Here is a 20,398-nt window from a genome sequence, read left to right as displayed (position 1 = left end):
AGCAGTTTGCTTCCAGATTTGGTTGCTCAGGTTTTTCCCCTCAGAGCAATAATGTTCTGAGCCTTGCACACAGAATTACGTATCACAAAAAGCAGCAATCAAAGAAGAAAAGCTGTGCGAACTGACATCAATAGAAGAAGACGGTACAACAGGAACAACTTTGAGAAAAAAAGTCAATGAATTTTAGAATAATGAATTCTAATATAGGATGTCCCTTTCATCACTTAATTAGTGTTTTCTACTCAAATATGTCTCAGATTGAAGTATTTGAGCTAAATAATTGGATCCAAGTACAAGCCTTTAAGTACAGGTATCCTATTCATCTTTATCCACCTTCAGAAATGGATGTTACCTCAATCACATATAGCAGAGGCTAAGGTATTTAAGCACATTTCCATGAACAGTGGCAGTGAGCTTCATTTTTAATTTGGATTCAAGTCTTAGATATTGCCATTATGGAAAACCTAACAATTTTATACCCAGTAGATACACCATGAAGGGACAACAGCTCCACCAGCCTCCCATGTCCCTCACTTGGTCCCAATCAATGTGCGAACGGGAAGGACAAGAGTTTTGCAAGGGATGATGGCGAGTTGCACCAGCGGAAAAACACATGAAGAAAGTGGCAAATTACACATGGCTTTACACTGACTGATTTGAAGGCACAGTGTGTAGCACACTCTGAAAGCACCAGCTGTTGAGTATAAAACACTTGACGCTGCTGAGACATTTGGAAGCCAAACATCAAACACTTAAAGAGAAACTTAAGGATTTTTCATCCAAGACAATTTGAAGCCTTAGAGGGAAGAGTCAACTGGATTTGATTACTCAAACTGGCGATATCAATATGAAGGCACTTCAGCCTTCTTATTTGTCATCTCTGTGAATCATGTAGCCTTACAAAAGACAGTGTTACTGGAGATCTTCGCACAATAGTCAGCTTCAAGATGCAGACAGCCATAAGCAGCAGCATGCAGTCTATTGTCCCACTGTGCCATCTGGCACTGGGTTAATGTGACTATCAGCAACTGCTTTCACACTCCTGACAAGTTATTACTCAGCTACATAACTGATAGGTCTACTTTGATTTGTAAGCTTTCTACCCAAAAGTCACCATTTTTTAAAGTTAAAGACTCAAAGAAATCTTTATTTTAAGAAGCATTTTTCAAGTGTTTTAGACTTACAAATTTTGCTGCAGTAAGATCTAATAAAAAAGCATGTATGAAATATCACGGTCACAGCAGTTGCGTACTAAGGACAGCATATAAACAAACTTTTACTTCTAAGTCCACACAACTACATCATTTCACGCACATTATCAAGGGCTTGATAGCAACATTCCTGCCTACAGGCTTGTTAGGCAAACTGTCCATGTAGCACTTGTTCTTGCATCCGGGCAGACTCCATCAGCAATCCTGAATGTAAACCTTACAACAGACAACTTCTCTCCTTTTCACCCACACACAAAGGTGCAGTAATGTTGATTCCTATCTGACAACAACCAACATTACAGCTCAATCTAGTCAAAGTTTAACTTGATTTTCCATCAAGCCAAATACAATTGTATTCAAGGCTGATATCCTACAATGTGGACCAAAAGTTCTGCTTTCTATTATGGACCAACAAAAGCCCCAGTGACGTGAATGGCAGTCTAGCAAGCAGATGACTCACTGCACAGATGGATTAACAGACTTAAGAAATTGCTATTTGCGAACATTCACAGGAACTAGAAAGTAATTGTGAGGCAAACAACAACTAAAAAGTCAAAAGGAAAAGACAGTAAAGTATACTTCAATCTGTTCACAAACAGTATGGCAACAAAGGGGGGAAAAATAATTTTTGGTGGTTTATTTTATCTTTTTATAAATTCCCATGTCTCTTCTGATGGATTAAAGGAACCAATGAACTACATTTATTGACATTCAACTACCAGCATTAAAAACAAAACAAGATCACCACCCAGTATAGCCCCTGCCATGGGAGGCTTAAGAGCTCCTCTGACGTCTCCTATCTAGGAAACCTTTCAACATGTTATCTTGAATGACTAATCTTTGGTAAGGCATTTAAAAATTAAGCGCAAATTAAATTAAAATCTTAAAAAAAAATACTCTGTAGAAGAAATATCTCAACATTAAAGAAGCTGATAAACAATACAAACTGCTGCTGCTCCACCTTTTTCCTCTACAAGTGACTAGTAGTCTACCCAGCCCAAATCTTCAGCGATTATTTCCACACAGGAGCACAGTATTGATTTCTCCAAAGCACACAGAGGGCCAGGAGTGCTTTAGCATTTGAGAGAGAAGCCTCAAAAAAGCAGTGGCTGCTGAAGAACATTTACTTCATTTGCAAAAAAAACCCCGTAAAATTAATTGCCAGAGCCATGAAGTGTGCAAGTAAGCCTTTCCCTAGCTTCCACGATCATTTTATTGTGTAAAATGACAGCCAACACTAATCTGTATTTCCTTGTTGTTATTAGTAACAAATATGGCCTCACAATCCATTAAAGCTAATGAATCTGTCTTGGGTCCTTTAAGCATGCTATTATTATAAATAACTAACAGTGGCTTTAATACAGGGTTACACAAGGACAGACTTTGACCTTTCGATGCTGTATGCTCCCAACAACGTTATAAACAAACAAACAAACAAAAAAAAGCAGAAAGCATTTATTTCTTCATGTATCAAGTGGGGTTCTCTTCAAGAAGCAGATCAATGATCATCAAGGTTTACTCAGGAATGCTATCACACCGTCAGACAAATGGTACTGCTCATAAAAAAATCAGTTTATTTTCTGTATGCAGTAAACCTGCTCAGCTATGACCTTCTCTTCTTTTGCAGAGAGGATTCCTCTCAATGGCTAAGAGGAGATGAAATACAATTGGCCTGACTGTAACACAGGGTTAGCGGTTCTGTTGCACAAAGGATTTAGTGTAAAACCTCCCTGCCATAAGATAGGTACACTAGAACTTTGAAGGTTGCCCTTAAACACATCAGTGCTGTCTACAAAGCAGCAGTTCATTTTGATTACTTTATCTGCAAGACAAAACATTACTTTAAACACAAGAACAAAACAGTGTAAGTTACTATCCAGTGAGACTACGCTTTGCAAACAAAACACATTCCTTACAGAACCTGTGTCATGGGCTTCCACAGTAAAAACAAAAGCAAATCTATGATGAAAGCTGAATGTAAAGAATTCGGTTAATCACAAGCTGATTATATTTTAAGACTATTTTACCTTCTCTATGAATCTTTTGTACAGTAATAGAAATTTCTTGTTGCACACTTTAACTGAAAATCTCATACACAAGCATTTCTTTTGCGAAAAACTGTAAGAAAACAAAGCTGCTGCTGTAAGAGAATTCAAGAGCACATCCAACATTGATTGTTAGTGCTACTCGTAAGATTTAATTTACCTTTTTCAAACACACAGTAATAAAACACCTTATAAAATACAACAGTGAAGATGGTTTTGAATAAAGAAAAGAGAAAGCAAAGGGAAGAGAGACGGGACAAGCTTTGTGTGTTTTTTCTGTTTACATTTATGTGCATCTTTGCTTCTTACAACGAGCCTCAAGAAAGGAGTCCTCTGGCCTAAAGACTGTAACCAAATAAATTAGTCACTGAAATTGGCAGGCTGTGAAATACACACACACACAAACCCAAAACAAAACAAAAGAAAACCACTACCAAGGGATACAGGGCATATCGGTGCAGCTTGCCAGCTTACAAAAGGTGGTCAACAGATAAAAACACAGTACTAAAAAGAAGAGAGGGAGTTTTACCTCATTTTTTTAAGAGAAAGAGGTAAATAGAATCTTTGTACAATTCATAAAAGAGGTAAGCAACTCTCTGGATATAAAGTGAGCAACTAAGATATGAATTACAGCAAGCTTATAATTAAAAAGAGCTGGAAATCCTTAACCACTACTCTGCACCCAGTCATTAACGCAGCCAGTACACACTGCAGTCATTAACATACCCATAAATTGTTTACCTAGCTACTGCTATACAGCATTTCTGTATTTAAAATGTGATTCCAATTCAATTGGATTGGAATCACCGTATGTTTTATACGTGGATGCTACAGTAACAATAAAATCTGCTCCAAAAGTCATGATAATCTAGAGAATATCTTTAAGAGAATGATTATGTACAATTTCGGTGTTCAAGGAAACCTCGCAGGTTCTGTACATCCTTCCCTAAAGAACACAAGACACCACTGAGACAGAATAAAGTCTGACGGCAGTGCGGGTTCCTGCCAAGTTCCATAATGAACACATGATGACCAAGAAAAAAAAAAACTTAGATCTTGGCTCCAGCCTGACTAAGCAGAGCATTTTCTACAAAATTAACAAACATACTTCTATAGTTTGAGAGTGCTAACATCAATATAGTGATACACAAGCTTCCTATTTTTCCTATTAAAAACATTGCACTTGTGTTGATCAAAAAAAATCCTTTATGGTAGCACTCTCATATACAGTTTTGTCCCGTTATAACAATATAGAAGACTACAAGCCTGTTCTTCGAATTTATCGCAAATCCCACTCCCAAATTATAGTTTCTTAATTACTGAAAAATTGCATGTGTTTCTGTACTGAACTGCTTACCCATCCTGTGCTTTGTTTTCTGCAGAGTCTCTAACTCCAGAGCTTCAGATTTCATATCTCCCATGTGCTTGGAATAACATTTGATGCATTCTTTTGGTATGCTGAAAATGCCTTTGTATCTCTGGAATGTTATATAAATGGTATTTTTCATTAGAATCGCACAACACACTTTTCTTTCAAATCTATTCAGAACTAAAAAATAATGTGCTATTATAGACTTTTAGCTAAAGTTAAACTTTAGATGACTACACTTCCATTAAGATAGAGGAAAGAAAGACTGGTGTTGGCCTAGGAAAGAAAGGTTTGGTTTTACTTGCTTTATTCTTGCTTTCCTACCTATAGCAAAATGAAAATCAAGAGAGAGAGACTAATTTTGTAGATTTTTCCTGTTAGAGCCAGCCTTTCTTCATCACAGCCAGGACAGTTGGGACTAATCAAGGATCTGAATGAAATAACATCCACATCCTACCATATAAAGACTTTAAACCAGAAACCTATAGTAATTTCAGAGTACTTTTTCTTATTATTTGGATGTGTTTTTAAATGTGGTAAAAAAGCATACCCTATATGATGGTTAGCACTGAGTTTCCTCATGTGCTGTACTGCACTGATATACAGTAAAAAACCCACCCAAAAAATGTTAAAAAGTCCACTTCTTTACACACAGTGGGAAAAAAAGGGAGGAGTGCTTTCTCATTAAAACGCAAATTCATAATGCACTGTGACATGCTTTCTTACATATGTTAAAGCTCCCTGAATGAAGTCTGCTCATGTTCCTACTTCTTTTCCTCAATAATCTGAAAATAACTATTGTGCTGTAGAGTTGTTCTTCCAGAAACCTCTCTTCATCTCTTTCCTGTTTACAGGCTAACGACATGTGAACAAATAGCCTAGAACATCACATGCTGCAACAAACAGCAAGATGCTGCCCCAGGCCTCAGGTGTTATTTTGTCCCCTTTTTCAAAAACAGACACAGGGTTTCCCTTTTCCATTTCTTCACATTATTTTCAAACCACCAAACTAACATAGATTAGTTTTTAAAGACTTATTCTTAATAATTCAGTGGGAACATTATCAACACCTGGTGCTTTATTGTTCCTGGGTGTTCTGGTTGCCTCTTGATTCTTCTACAAATGGCTCAGCTGCCTGGAAAACTGCCGTTTATTTGCCCCAATCCACTTCACCATTAAAGAGATCATTAAAATACTCTATCTTTCTGTAATTTGCATTCTTTGTAACTAAGATTTCCATCTTTGTCCTCTATCTGACCCACCCACTGATCGCACCCTTGTCTCAAGTGCCAATATCCCAGTGAAATGGTCTGAGGTTACCTTGTTACACTGCCACGTCAACTGCACACAGCCATTTTTGTGCCTTACTACCTTTTTGCTGAATCATTTGCGTTACCAGAGGACTTATGGAAGTCACTAAATCCTCACCACATATTGCTTTCTTATGCTGCCCATCTTTTTTTTTTTTTCCTTGGAATTCTTTCTATTGTTTTCTCCTGCTCTGTCTGTGCTCCAAACATTTCTCATCTGGTATAAAATTGTTGCACAACATTCAAGCATGTTCTCACTTGTCTCCTTTGTGTTCAGGTCTGTATTTTGTTTCTCAAAGGCAAGTGTTACACTTAGAAGTTCTCTCTTCATTAAAACAACCAAGTTATTGTTTTTATAAAAAGCAGTATGTGTAAAGCATCTATCTTCAGCAGATTTTTTCACCGATAGCTTTGAAGTATCAGATAATTACTGGTAACTTTCGCACACTCATTGCAAAGGATACAGATGTTAACTTCAGTAGATTTTCAACCATCTTTTCTAGAACACGGAATGGCAGATGGAACTGTGTTTGTATCACAATTACCTAAAAGTAGCATTAAAAAGTTTACTCAGATTTCATAGTTCACTTTGAGAGATACTGCAGAAACTCCATGTATCACTGTTTTCAGTTTCATAACTCCAGATGAATAAAGCATCCAAGGAAGTTTCTAGGCTCCTCCTTCAGTAAGTTTACACGGTGGCAGGTATCTCTAAACGCTGACACAAGCTATCGGTCTCTTTTCCAGTGCTCAGGCATCGCTTTTCTCACACTATTTTACATATTTCGTTCCTTTGTGTACAATGATGCCAGTAACTTTGCACAGGAAAACCCTGGCAGCTCCGCCAGTGTTCATGGGCAGCCAGAATCTCTCATAACAAAGGCTACGGATTAACTCCCATTGTCAATTGCAAAACACAACACGCTTCCTTACAAAACTTTATTTTAAAATGTGCAAAACAAGGTGTTTCTTCATACTTCTTGAAGAGCGATGACAATAATCCTGAGGTAAACAATACGAAAATTTCACCCCATCTTACACAATTTTAGCAAAACCAGACTAATTTACCCATTTTGGGGGGGAAAAACCTTCCTCGGGGCCACAGCCTTTCCCGCTCTGACTCTCAGGCCCGCTTTCCCCTCGAATCCCCCAAGCGCAGCCTGAGGCCAACCCCCGCTCCTTGCCACCCTTCCCCACTCTCCCCCGGCCCGTCCTGCTGCCCGGTAACCCTCAGCCTCGCCACCTCCCTCCGCCTCCATCGCTGCCCGCCTCGCCGACAACCCCCCCGCCGCCAGGCGCCTGCGGGGCTTCTCAGCCGGCGGCGGACACGGCTCCCCGCCCCGGGCAGGGCCTCCGCGACCTCCCTCGTTCTCTCGTTCAACTCTTCAGCGCGAAACCGCCTGAGCCTCCCCCCTCAACACCCCGGTGCTGGCGGCGGGAACCGGCCCACCCCTCTCAGGCCCGCCCCCTACGCCTCCCCCCCCCCCCCCCCCCATTGTTCCGCACTTTCGTCACGCTCGCGGCGTCACGCTCCCCGCCTGGCAACCGGCCGAGGTCACAAACACCGCGCTGCCCGCTGGCCGCCGGAGCCTGGCCGCGCCGCCCCTTCCTCCGGTGCCGGGCTGGGGCTGTCCCGGCCGCCGGCGAATCTGCGGGCTGCCGGAAGGCAGGCGAGCCCCTGCGCGGCCAGCGGAAGCGGAAGGGTTGCCATTTTGTTTCGGGTGATGGCGACTGTGGTGCTGTGGAGCTGGGGAGTTTAGTGCGGGCCCGGCCTCCTGCGGGACTCGCTTCTCGGACAGTCGTTGTTGCTGCGAGTTTCCTCCTCCTCGCTGCATCCCCGGGTGATGTACGGGGGGGTCGGAGGTTCTCGACGGACTGCAGAAGAAGCAGGCCCGCCGCCCCTAATGTTGTTGTCAGGCGGGGGAGCGGTCCCCGGGCCCCCCGGAGGAGGTGGAGGAGGAGGTGGAGGTGGGAATAGCCGTGTGGAGCTGCTGGTGTTCGGCTATGCCTGCAAGCTGTTTCGAGATGATGAGAAGGCTCAGTACCAGGAGCAGGGGCGACATCTTATTCCTTGGATGGGAGACCCCAAGATCATGATCGATAGGTCGGTGTAACACAACCCCCAGACTGCTGCGACATCTCCTGTTATAGCCTCTTTCTGTTCCTCCCCTTATGCTGTGGGCAAGTGAGGGCGGGGGATGAACAAAGGGCTCACTGTGGCAGACGTGTGGGGATCTTCTTCGCTGGCGGACTTGGAGGGCAGCTCCTCCTGGGAGAGTGCTTCGAGTGCTGCTGTTGTAACGCTGCCGGGCCGCCCCCCCCGGCAGCGGGAACTTGGGGTTCCCCGCTCTGGCAGAGCTGGGAGGGTCCCCTCCTTCTGGCAGTCAGTGTGCGTTGGGTCTTGCTGCTCCGCTTCGTAGGGTAGGGTTTGCAGGATGGAGTGGAGAGTGGGAATGGTCTGTTCCTTTTCAATGCAAACCACAAACATCATCTTTTCTCACTTGGAAACCAAGGGAGCCTTATTGCGTGAGAGTACGTATTAGGCGCTTTGTATGTTCTCTGAACAAGAAGGGTGCAGTGTGGGGAGTGGAAGGTGTTTATCCATCTTAGGGGAAATGGGGTTTTCTTATTTCTCCTACATAATCTGGCTGCAGGCTGTTGATGGGATACCCCAAAAGCAATTCTTGGCTTAATTACTTTCTCCTTGTGCCATGATTAGGCAGAATGGCTTTGATTTTGGGTGCTTGCTTTTCAAATTTTATGTCAGGGGTGGCTTTTTCTGGTTGTTTTGCAGTAGGTACAGGTTCATGGCCAGAGAGAGTAATAGAATCTGCTTTGATGTTTCTTCTGGTTTCTAAGTTGTTTCAGCAGTTCAGGGTGGGATTTAGAAATAAATTAATTCAGAATGAATTTTCTGAATATTTTCCTGGAGAGAGGGGAAAATAAGAGGTCAGGTTGGGTATATTTGAGTGGAGCACTGAAAGTGCGATTTAAGAGTTGTGGCTGACCCTGAAAAACTCAGTGGGAAAGATGGAAGGATTTTGGTTTGAAAAGGATCACATGACATACTGTAGATATTTGGTCCCTCAATTTCATCATTGCTTTAGTGCTATACATGATTTTTCTTGTTTTGATTTAACAAGAGTATTTGGCTTGGAAAAATATCAGTACGGGAAGATCTTCTCATTTCCTTCCTTAAGACTGGAGAAAAAAGAAATGCCATTGCACCATTTTGGCGTTTACGCTGTTAATGATTTTTATGATTGAAATTAATTTGTTAAATTGCAATAAACACAGATGCATGAAAAAACCCACCATAAATGTTTGTAGCTGTGTTTAATTTCTTACTCGCATGGGAATAGAAGTGTTACGATGCACACTTCTAATCCAGATCACTTTTGTGACAGATGTCAGTAGTAGGCAGAGGCCATTTTTGCGGTCCTGTGCAACAGTAACCCACTTCACAGGCGTTAGGGAAATTGTTGGGAGCAAGAACTAAGTATGTGCATGTATGTACGTAATAATACTGAAAAATATAAATAACATACATTTGTAAGTTAAGGTAGCTTGCAATTACTAATCTTACAAACTCCTTTGGAAGCTTAGATTCTTTTCATCTCCAGCAGCAGGAAGTCTTCATTTTCACCATTTTGAGAAAAGCACATTGCTATGAGAAGACATGGGTTGAAGTTTGCCTGTGGACAGAGCTTGATTAACCAGACCTACGTGTTTCATTAACTTTTTGCTATGAGAATATTTACTTTCTTTGTTTTTAGTCTAGCAAGTTGGCACAAGTCAAGAGTTGTGTGTGGGAAGACACCTCAGCGGAGTCGAGTTTACTGTCACTTTACTTTTCAATCAGTTTCTCTTACTGATGCATAAACATTATCCCAATGCAGTGCTTTTCCTGCAAATAAAGTGATTTCTGCTTAGTAGAAAGGAACTGTACGTCATTGAACTTTGCCGTTTTTACGGTGAACCTCCTTAAATTGCATGTATATGTTACTGTTCCTATGTATGTGTGTCTCTCTATCACATAACCCAGAACTTATTTCCTCAGCCAAATGGCTAGGGGCCGAGCCTAGCCATGATTTTACCTCCAATGGACGCAAGTTTCTATGGTGAAGATATCTCCTGAGAGTTCGGGACTAGCAGAAAGAAGCGAGGAAATTTCGACCGTTTGGTTCTTACGGATAGGTATTTATGTATTCGGGTTTGTGTGAATGTAAGCTATTTGACTTTCCAGAAAAACGTATTTTGCAAGTGACATTGATTGGTTGGTTGAAGCACGTACGGTAAGAGCTGTTAAGGAAATGGATCCCACTTAAACTATTAAAGGATACCTTTGCCTTTAATTGTAATAATTTATTAGTTTCTTTGAGAGGAATTTAGACTATTAAACAAATTTTCGATAGTTGGTGACAAATGATTAACAAAATTAAACGTAACTTCTAAAAGGAGATATGCTTTAACGTATAAGTATTTTTTTTTTCATTTTTAATGGGTAAGTATTTAAGTAGTCGCCTAAACCCAAGCCCTAAGTTTTCTGCATTGACCAGCTGTTTCATCTTGCAGGTACGATGGGCGTGGTCACCTACATGACCTTTCTGAATATGATGCTGAATATTCCACGTGGAACAGAGATTATCAGTTGTCTGAAGAGGAGGCCAGAATAGAAGCCCTCTGTGATGAAGAGAGGTATTTAGCCTTGCATACGGACTTGCTTGAGGAGGAGGCGAGGCAAGGTATTGCTCAAGGAAACTTCCTGAGTTTAGCACATGTTTAAATAAATAATTATGAAATTAAATTTACTCCTAATTTTATACTCTCTTTTCTGATGTTATCTTGACAGTATCCAGTGGATTCGAAAAACGGGAGTCTTTGCGTATGTGAGAGGACCTCAGGATAGTTTAAATATAGATCCACACAGAAATTGCCCAGATTCTGGGGGCAGACTGGGATTTCAGACCCCAAAAAACCCAAAATAAACATTCTGCTACATTTTTAGTGTTGCGTAAATGAAATTCGGTGCTGTTGTATGCATAATTACATTAGAATGTTTTAACCCGCAGCCTTTATCTCTTCAGGAAGAAATACATGGTCAGCATATGTACATGCTGTGTTTTTTCTATTCAGTTTTTAATGAAAGCTAAAATGATTAGGTGAAAACTTCTCGTTTAAAAACTAAAGTAAGAAATATTACTTTTCTTTCTTTTTTTTTTTTTTTTTAAGAAATTAGCTTTTAAATATGTTCTAATGATTGGTAATTGCATTTTTGTTCAAGAGGAGGAATATAAAAGACTGAGTGAAGCTTTGGCAGAGGATGGTACCTATAATGCAGTGGGGTTCCGTTATGGCAGTGATTATTATGACCCTTCAGAACCCACTGAGGAGGAGGAGCATCAGCCTTCAAAACAAAGAGGTAAGGGGTGAAAATAGCAAGGGTTAATGGGTGGGGGAAGAGCATAGCACCTTTGTGTCTCTTACTTGCAGTTGAAGGTTGAAAGTATGTGTTTCATTAAAGCGCAAGTAAAAAATCTCAAAGCATTTCAGCAGAGTCTTTATGGAACTGTTACTGAGTTTTTGCAAACTTTTTTCTTAGTGTGCTTAAATGTTTTCCTGCTATGGCACAGTCAATGGTGCAGTAGTCAGGACAGGAAATTTAATTTTGCTCTCGTGCAGGTTCTTATTCAGAAAAAAATAGTAATTTATCACATGGGTGTTAACACAGTGTTTCTTGGCAAAGAAGGAAAAGATCATTACAAACATAGAATAGTAATCAGTGTGAATATATATATTTTTTAAGTTAAGATTTTGTCATCTTTATTATAAACAAGTCTGTCTTCAACATAGTGTCACTCTCTCCATGATCTTAAAAAATGCAGAATGCAGGTTCTCAGGCTCCCATTTTTAATTACAACACCTTTGCATTTTTAACACAAAGTCTTAAGCTTTCAAGTGCTATTGAACTATGTCTTAGTAAAGATAGGATGGTTAATTGACAATTGAGTTGTCCAACTACATCTTGGCGGGTTACTGAGGTATGAGAGGCACTTTTTTACCAAGGTGTATGCTGCAGTGCAGGATCGCTTTAGGTGCGAAAGCTTATCTAGTGTATTGTGCTGCTGTGTGTGAGAGGTTGTGTCAGGGCAGTGTCCATGCGCTTGCGCTCTACAAAGGGTTTCTCCTGTACTTTTCAGTACTGATGCTGAATTGCATTGTCTTTTCTGGAGTTTATTTCACTTATTTTATTCCCATTTGTCTGGTAGATTCCATTATGAAATAGTTTCTAAGTTCTCTTTACATACAGGTTTTGACTATTTTTTGCCATAGGGGTGTTTTTCATATTGTGTGGATCTGGGATAGGCCTACTGAAAAATTGGAGGAGATAGAGAAGAACATGTTTGTAAAAAAACTGTATGAAAATGTGCCATAATGTTACAGAATCTACCTTTAATCAAGTGTGTAAGGAATAAATAAGAATTCCAGTGTCATTTGGTAAGAGACCTGTCATGAGTTCAAGTTGTGTCTGGGTTGCTCCACATCATTTTTCTTTCCTAGAACAGTGAGGTATCTAGAAGAATGTATTTCAGCCTTAATGAAGTCATATTTTTAGGAATAATGCTAAAATGTGACAACTTAGTCATTGGCAAAGAGATAGAACTACCCAGTCTTCCAACAAATTAATTTTTAGTTAATTAATATTTGATACATCATGGAAGTGTCATGCTAAGCTGTTACAAAATCGTGCAGGGTAATGTGAGAACTCTCAGCGCTGATGACAAGAAGTAGAGATCCTCATAGCAGGTCACTGGAACATTGTATCATTTGTGAGCTTTCTCACCCAACTCTTCATCCTCTAGAAAATGTTTCGTAATGATGGATAACAAAGGGGCGTTTTCTAGTAACACTTGGCAGTACTTGGGAGGAAAAGGTACTTGGGGCAAAAGTGAGATAGAAACGTCGGTGTTATGTTCTGCTGTAGTTGAACTGTACAGACCTTTAATAGATTGCTGTATGGTAACAGTGTCCAATAATACAGAGCTATAAAATCTTAACATTCATTTTTTATAAATCATAGTGGAGTAAAATCTGGTATTGGAAGATACACGTAACAGGGATGCCAGTTACAGGCTGTAGTTCTGTAGTTCAAGTGTTAGCTGGAGCTGCTACTAAAAGAAACTCCTATTCTGCTTCTCCCTCCATTCCTCGATGCTAAAATTTGTGTGCCTTTGTGGAGCTAAACTACTTGAGTTCATTTAAAAAAAAAATAAAACAATACCAACCAAACAAAAAACCAAAACCAACGACCTGCCAGACAGCAACAAAAAAGTTAACTCTCTTCTTGCATAGGTAAGAGCTTGTAGGCAGTAATTGTTATGACATCTCATGCATGATTAGGCTGTTCTGCTCTCTGTGGCCATAGTTCCATAGTCAGATTTTCATGCAGTTTGTGCTGTCTAATTTGCTAGAATAAAACCGTGTCCTGGTTTGAGTTAGAACAGAATACCTGTTCACTTAAAGCCAGTAGAATAAATAGTACTAAAAGTTACTCGAAAAAAAAAAAACCTTTTCCTTCAATTATTGTAAAAATTTGTAAAGCAAAATATTTTCTGAGGAACATTTCCGGCATACCAAATAACAATGTAATACCAGTTGGCCTTTATAAAAGGTAAATGGTTTAGGTGAGTAGTTCATGTGATAAATCTGTTAAATATTTGGGTATGTTAAACTTGATATAAAAGGAACTGTAGCAACTTTAGACTGAACTCAGAGATAAATGGCAACATTTATTTTAATCAATTACTGAGACAAGTACTGGTTTATCTCTGTAGGTGATCAAAGTGGATTTTAACCTCCCTATTGCATTCCTGCAGCACTTTCACTAGGGCTAGGAAGCTGATGAAAGTACTTAGGTTTGTTTACGTAGGCCAAAATGGGTGATTAACAGGGAACGGAATTCAGATAGACCGGGTGTATTGGATATCCATAGTATTTTAATCATTGTTAGGAAAGCATTCACACAGTGCATTGAAAATGGTTCCCCTTAATTTTGCATGGGTTTTCTTGTAAAAACAAAAAGTAACATTCATGAAAATAAATGTTTTCTGTTTGATTTGCCGCTTGTCTTCAGCAGTGTAGTCAGGGCTAAGGTTTATAGGGTTTTATTCTTCCCAGTACCTCCATTAAGATATAATTTATGCAATCTTAAATAAACTACACAACACCAGGGAGAGGAACCATACTTAAATACCTTTGGTGCAAGTGCTGGTTAGTTTCATTTGATAAATTCCTTGATTGCACATCCTTTTAGATCTACTTTATTTTAATATTTTTTGGTTAATATTTGGGTACTTTGACATGTTTTGTCCTATAGTATTTTATTCTGTCGTTTTTTGTAGAAACAGCTCAGACAGAAAATGTGGAAGAAAATGAAGAGCCTTTTGTTGCCCCTCCAGGACTGAACGTACCTTCTGATGTGGAACTGGTATGTGTGTACATTTAACACAACCTACATTGCCCTCAGTTTTCAAGGAGTTTATGGTGCTTTACTGATTTTTTTTTTTTTTTTTTTTTTTCCCCCCCATTAACTTTAGTGTGGTGCATTTTAAAATATTACAGAACAGTAGCTTCATTTCAAATGTTCTTTCTTGAATTCTTGAGTTCGATCAATTCTCTTGAGCCTTCTTTTTCACACTGAAAGTATCACAGTGCTTGTGCTAAGTGCATTTAGTATCACTTGTGATAGTGTTTTAGATAACGCAGAAAAAAGGCAGTTGTTCTTGGAAGGGATACTGAGTAAGTCAGGTCGGCAGATTCCTCTGGTCCTGCCTGCCGCAAGGCGAGCCTCTGGAACGCCGGCGGGGGCTGTGTGCGGCGCCGCAGGGAGCCCTGGGTGCCTGGCAGCGAGGGGGCTGTCACGAGAGGCGCCCCTGCCTGCAGTATGCCTGACGTTGGGGAGGAGGAGGAGGAGGCACGCAGGCCAGGGGGCAAGTCATCCGGTGGCCACTTGCCTGGTGGCTGGACAGCTGGCCACCGGACAGCTGGCCACCAGACAAGCGTCCGGTGGCCAGGAGGCCAGTTGTCCCCATGCAGAGTTGTCAAGGTTGGCATTCCAAATCTAAAGGACTGTTAAACGAAAAGATTTCTTCTGTTCAAGTTTTTTTTCTGGATTCTTTTTAATTGAGTCCCAATCTGAAGGCGGTAGGAAGTGACCAAATATAAAGCCTGTGTTTGAGACTAGCCTGTTCAAGGAGCAGAGCAATAGGTTATTTCTAGCAAATTCTGAAATAACTTGAAAGCATTAGCATATAAAGCTCTTTCCTTCCTGTGATGTTACCAGAATTTGCCTCACAGTAAACTGCAAACTTAATTGCAACTTGTGTGTTTTTGAGGGAAGGGAGCTGAACAGTGGGCTGCTTGAGTACAGTTGTAATCATGAGGTTTTTCAATTTATTTCATTTTATAAAAGATACTGGGAAGTCAGGCAGTAATCTTTCTCCTCTACTGTGGTCATGGAAGTGTTAATCTATATTTGGGCAGCCTTCTCAACGCCATAACCTTGGCCAATAAAGAGTCAAAGCACTGTGTTGGAGTAACTAATGGTGGACATGGGGTATATATGTAAGAGTGTTTTTCTGCTTCATTAGCTTTTAATTGAAAATTTTTGTTCTGTTTTTTACATGACGTAAGAGCTATTTAACAAATCTAATGTGCAACTTTACTTGTTCTAATTGTACTTCCTCTACTTTTCTTTGCAATCCTATAATACATTTTGGTAGTGAAGCGTTTACAAACCTGCTTTTGAGTTCAGGGAAGATTTTTGTACGTTACTGCCTTTAAATTATGAGTTATACTTTGGTCTTAGAATGAGAATCTCAGTAAGAAGCTGCTTACTTGGCATTTGGATGCTGTTTCCAAAATGTAACTGCTGGTGAAAGAATATTTGCTGGTTTAGATAGCTGCTTTGCTTGAATTTTGTTCTGAAGCTTAGGTTGTATTTTTACATGTAAGTTGCAGAATGCAGTGTGGGACTTACTGAAGTAATTTCTCAGTCAGCTATTGAACTCTGGTATGCTGAAATGAACAGAAAGCAAATGTAGGCATAATTGGGTTTGGTTTAAAAAAACCCCAAGATGTCTAGACAGCACTCTGAAAACAATGTATACTTGACCTTGGGTTGGGAATTGTGAGAAATTTTTTTTCTAAGCATGGGTTTGTTGTTGTTGTAGTAGTCAAGTCATTCAGTTTCACCATTGGATGTATTTATTCTATATTTTTGAATTCAATTGCTGTGAAGGGTAGAAGCCTGGTGAATTATTGGTGGGGTTTTACAGGCATTTAAAAAATACTTCTCACTCTACCCTGTTCAGAGAGAGAGATCGGTTATAAATTCCATTGCCATTATGTTGATGCACAAGTGATTGGAAAAGGTGTACAGATACATTGCTGATCTGTGGGAATGACAGAGTGCTGTTCTAGGTCTCTCCTGAGTTTACTGCTAGTTAACATTCAGGTTAAAAGACATGGGTGGCGCTTGTTGATGGTCCACAGGGGGAGGACACTTATAAACTTTGAATCATTTTGGGGAGGAAACCGTAGTGCTTGGAAATAAGATAAAATCTGAGAATCAGCTTGCTGATTTGGAGACTTTGTTCACCATCTGCAAGGTGCAGTTGAGTAAAGACAGGTGCAGTTCCTGTAATATGGAGCAATCCAAAGTGCAGATGTTAAGGGAAGACTAAGTAGTTAGGCAGCCCTGCAGCAAAAAAGATCCCGAGGCTGTAGTGAGCTGTTGAATGTTCAGCATACGGCAGCTCCAACTGCAGCAGTAACGTCATTCTGCAACTTAAAATAGGAGAGTTGTGCTGAGGAGGTCTGCCGCTGCGTAGCGCTGTTGATGCCAGGGTTGTGGGCAAAGATGGCTGTTCTTGACCGTTGCATTTTCAGAAGTGGGCCGTAGGAGGAAAGGATCAGTTACGGTTACGAGGAGAGATCGAGAATTGTTTGTTTTGTCCAGATGAGAATATTGAGAGGCAACATAAGACTTAAAATTATTTTCCAGGCTTACTGAAGATTGGAGGGTAGATGCTTAACTTGCAGTAAGAGAGACTCACTGATGAAAATATTTTAATTACAATATTGATTGAAGATTGGAACAGAACATCTGGCTATACGATAGCACTTATGTCATTGGAGTATTTTTCAGAAGGGTTTTTTCTCTGCTCTGGCAGTACTGTTACTTTCAGAAGTTTTAACAGTTCTTCTCAGTTTAAATGTTTAGTGTTTCTATTAAATGTAATCGCAAACTAGAATATGTCTATGATATCTGCATCTCTGTTTGCCGTTTAATGTTTTTCACTTGGTGAAGTTTCTAAAGTTTTGTAGATCAGTGGTGTTAGTAATCTTAGAAGTCAATTAAAAGCATATTACCATCGGTAGTACCTGTTTTCCAGAGCTTACAGTGGTATCAGTTGCAAATTCAAGACCGGATATTAATTTCAGATACAATCTTCCTTGCACTTGCTTGCTGATTTGCAGCTTTGTTTATGAATATCTTGGCCTTAAGTGTATTTTGTATTTCTGCATAAGAACTGCAGATTAAATAGTGAAATTGGCAATGCACAAAATGTTACCAGTTTGTTGAAGATTTCTTTGCCTCTAATTAAAATAATCTTTGGCAGTGTTTTAGAGGGACAAGTAAAAGTTGAAACAACAAATTATTTTCCACGTTGAACATGTTGTTCTAGTAAAGGATCCAATAGGCTGAAAATAATTACTAAAAATGTGCTGTTTGATCACATTCAGACTTTTTTCCCTAAATACAGCACCACTCACTGTCTTGTGTGCTTCCAGTCTTCTGAAAAAAGTTTTCTAGCGTTTTTAACTTACTTCTGTGTCTACACCAGTACAAATGCAAAACTGAAACGAGTCATTAATGTGACACTTCAGTCTTTATAAGCACACAGAGTATGTGTTTCTACAGTTTGTCGAGCACAGGACAAAACAGAGCTATCTGAGTATGAAATTAAAGACAGTGAATGGTGAAGTTAATTCATTCTTTAACTATATTCTTGTTCTTTTCACTGCTTGTGTTTGATATAGCAGTGCTCCTTAGATGGGATTTCAGGAGTGGAAATGCATGGGTGCTGCTTAACTATTAATTTTCTTTTTTCTTTTATTGCTGGACTGTTCAATGACTGTGGGAATGGGACAGCACGTAGGAATTGTTACGTTGGTCTTAAGATGCAACATGTTCTTTCCAAGCAAATGCATAGTAACAAGCTTTTCTAGTGGGGGAACAATGTTTGTGCGTTCAGTGATAACAAAATAAATGACAGCTGTTGGGAAGACCATCCAGGTTGAGTCTTCAGAGCACCTTGAGCTGTTGTAAGATAGGGCCACTTTAAGTTGGCACTGCAGTTTCAAGAAACACATCTGCCTCCTGTCTTCTGCCAGCAGAAGTGTCTGTATGGCCGTGGAATGTACCTGGCTTAAAAGAATTTTTTTGCTGCCTCAAACTCAACCGGGATTTGTTCTCTTCAGTTTGGTGTGTGATGGCAAAAATAGTTATGCTGGTAGAAGGAGAGGATCTTGCAAAAGGAAATGAATGAGCAGCTAGGAAAGATTGAGACTGTTTTGGATTTTTTTTAGTGCTGGTATGCTTTCACTAGTTGAAAGTGATTATGAAACTGAGTTGGCAGAGAAAGCTGAGAAGAGGGGCAGGAAACTACTGCTCTTTCTGATTCCCTCTGGAGTTCTAACACACTTCACAAGCTGCTTATGAAAACACAAATATATGTTATTTTACTCCCACAGCCACCAACAGCAAAGATGCATGCGATTATAGAAAGAACTGCAAACTTTGTCTGCAAGCAGGGAGCACAGTTTGAGATTATGCTAAAAGCCAAGCAAGCACGCAACTCCCAGTTTGACTTCTTGCGGTTTGATCACTACCTCAACCCCTACTACAAGTTCATTCAGAAGGCTATGAAAGAGGGACGATACGCTGCTCCTTCTGAAAATAAAGTGGACGAGAAAAAACGTAAGTTGTTGCTTGTCAAGTGACTTTAAGATGTGAATCATTGAAACATCTGCTGGTCTTTTTTGGCAAAATAGCCACATGTTGTTGGTGCATTGCAATGGCAATACTGTTATCCTGCCACTGAGATTGGTGTGAAGATTCAAAATTTTGCTTAAATTGGAGATTTTTAAAAGAAAAGATTGTTTTCAGGTACAAGAGCTGCTATGATCTTGGAGCTTTGAGAAGCACTTGTATAGCTCTAGTCCAACAGAAAGTTGGTCTGAGCACTTTGGTTTTAGTTTTATGGGTGGTTAGCAATACCTTCTTGTATCTGTTTCTGTGAATAAGCAGATTTATGAAACCAGTAGTTTCTTAAGAATGTGCGCTTGTCCTGTACCATCTTTCTCTCCCAATACAAATCCATAGCAAACCCAAATGAAATTCAGACATTGCTTTTATTTAGACTCAAGAGTCAAATCTGAGGAAGAAGATGATGACGATGATGATGATGATGGAAATTATCTGCATCCAAGTCTCTTCGCATCTAAAAAATGCAGTAGGCTTGAAGAGCTCATGAAGGTATTTGACCCTATTAAAATTACTTTCTACCTTGTAAAACGTCTGGTTCGTGGTCACAGAAATTCTAATATGCAGGTGTTAAGATCTTTTGTTAACAAAGACTTTTTTTTTTCCAGACTGTGTCTTAGTAATTTAAGTCTGTTTTGATAAGCTTTCAAGTTACATTTTCACTAGTACATATATTGTTATTTTTCCATTTGTAAGGAATTATATTTCTATTTTTGATGCCCTCTGGTATTGAGGGCATCACTCAAGGATTTATCGCACAGAACCTGGTATTGAAGCTGAAGAGATTAAGATATTTAATGCCTTCTGTATATAAGCTGAGAGAGAATGTTGTCTTTTTAGGTTTTAGTAGACAAAATGCTGATGTGAAGTAATAGTTTCTGCATATATTATTTTGGCAGAATGTACTACTCATTAAATGTAAATTTTGCTGGATTTGTTAGTTATTTTTGTTTTCTAAGTTTGAACAGTGATGGAATAATGGGAATGTCAGATGGTTGTACACATTTGAGGCTTTCAGAGGAATGGCAGTGGTGCTATCTGATATTTAGACAGGTCAGGTTCTGTGTCTTATCCCAGCCTTGGCAGTAAATGAGTAAGAGTAATACCCACTTTTTTCTTTTTTTTTTTTTTTTTTCTTTGTCGTGGATTTCTGTTCACATTAAATTTAAATTAAGTATTTTTTAAGTATTTTTTGTTTTGTTTCCACTAAATTTCAAAAAAGAAGTTGATTCTGATGTGAGAGCTACAAAAACAGTAACTTCAGTGTTTGGATGATATTATTGATGTCTATTAATGTAGATAATTTGCTTTCCGAATTAGGTTGATACTATCATGCGCTAATCATGTACTTA

The 20,398-nt window shown here is 39.6% G+C and overlaps 1 protein-coding gene across 4 annotated transcripts in view; it reads left to right on the top strand.

Annotated features, from left to right (window-relative positions):
• The first annotated feature begins 7,672 nt into the window (after positions 1–7,672).
• Positions 7,673–20,398, top strand: part of SFSWAP (splicing factor SWAP) — a 50,482-nt gene continuing 37,756 nt past the window's right edge. For 2 of the 4 annotated variants that reach the window (XM_086474035.1, XM_009948625.2), the window contains exons 1-6: positions 7,673–8,039; positions 10,511–10,680; positions 11,220–11,357; positions 14,338–14,423; positions 18,755–18,980; positions 19,423–19,538. In XM_086474035.1, coding sequence (XP_086330161.1) covers positions 7,780–8,039; positions 10,511–10,680; positions 11,220–11,357; positions 14,338–14,423; positions 18,755–18,980; positions 19,423–19,538 — 996 coding nt within the window. In that variant the 5' untranslated portion in view covers positions 7,673–7,779. Of the gene's footprint in view, positions 8,040–10,510; positions 10,681–11,219; positions 11,358–14,337; positions 14,424–18,754; positions 18,981–19,422; positions 19,539–20,398 lie in introns of those variants that run through there. The other 2 variants (XM_086474038.1, XM_086474037.1) reach the window with 1 other exon arrangement.

The sequence above is a fragment of the Leptosomus discolor genome, chromosome 16 (assembly GCF_034619465.1).
Source record: "Leptosomus discolor isolate bLepDis1 chromosome 16, bLepDis1.hap2, whole genome shotgun sequence".
Classification (NCBI taxonomy): Eukaryota; Metazoa; Chordata; class Aves; order Leptosomiformes; family Leptosomidae; genus Leptosomus; species Leptosomus discolor.
Note: the sequence above shows the minus strand (reverse complement) of the source record. Positions and strands in the feature narration are given on the sequence as shown.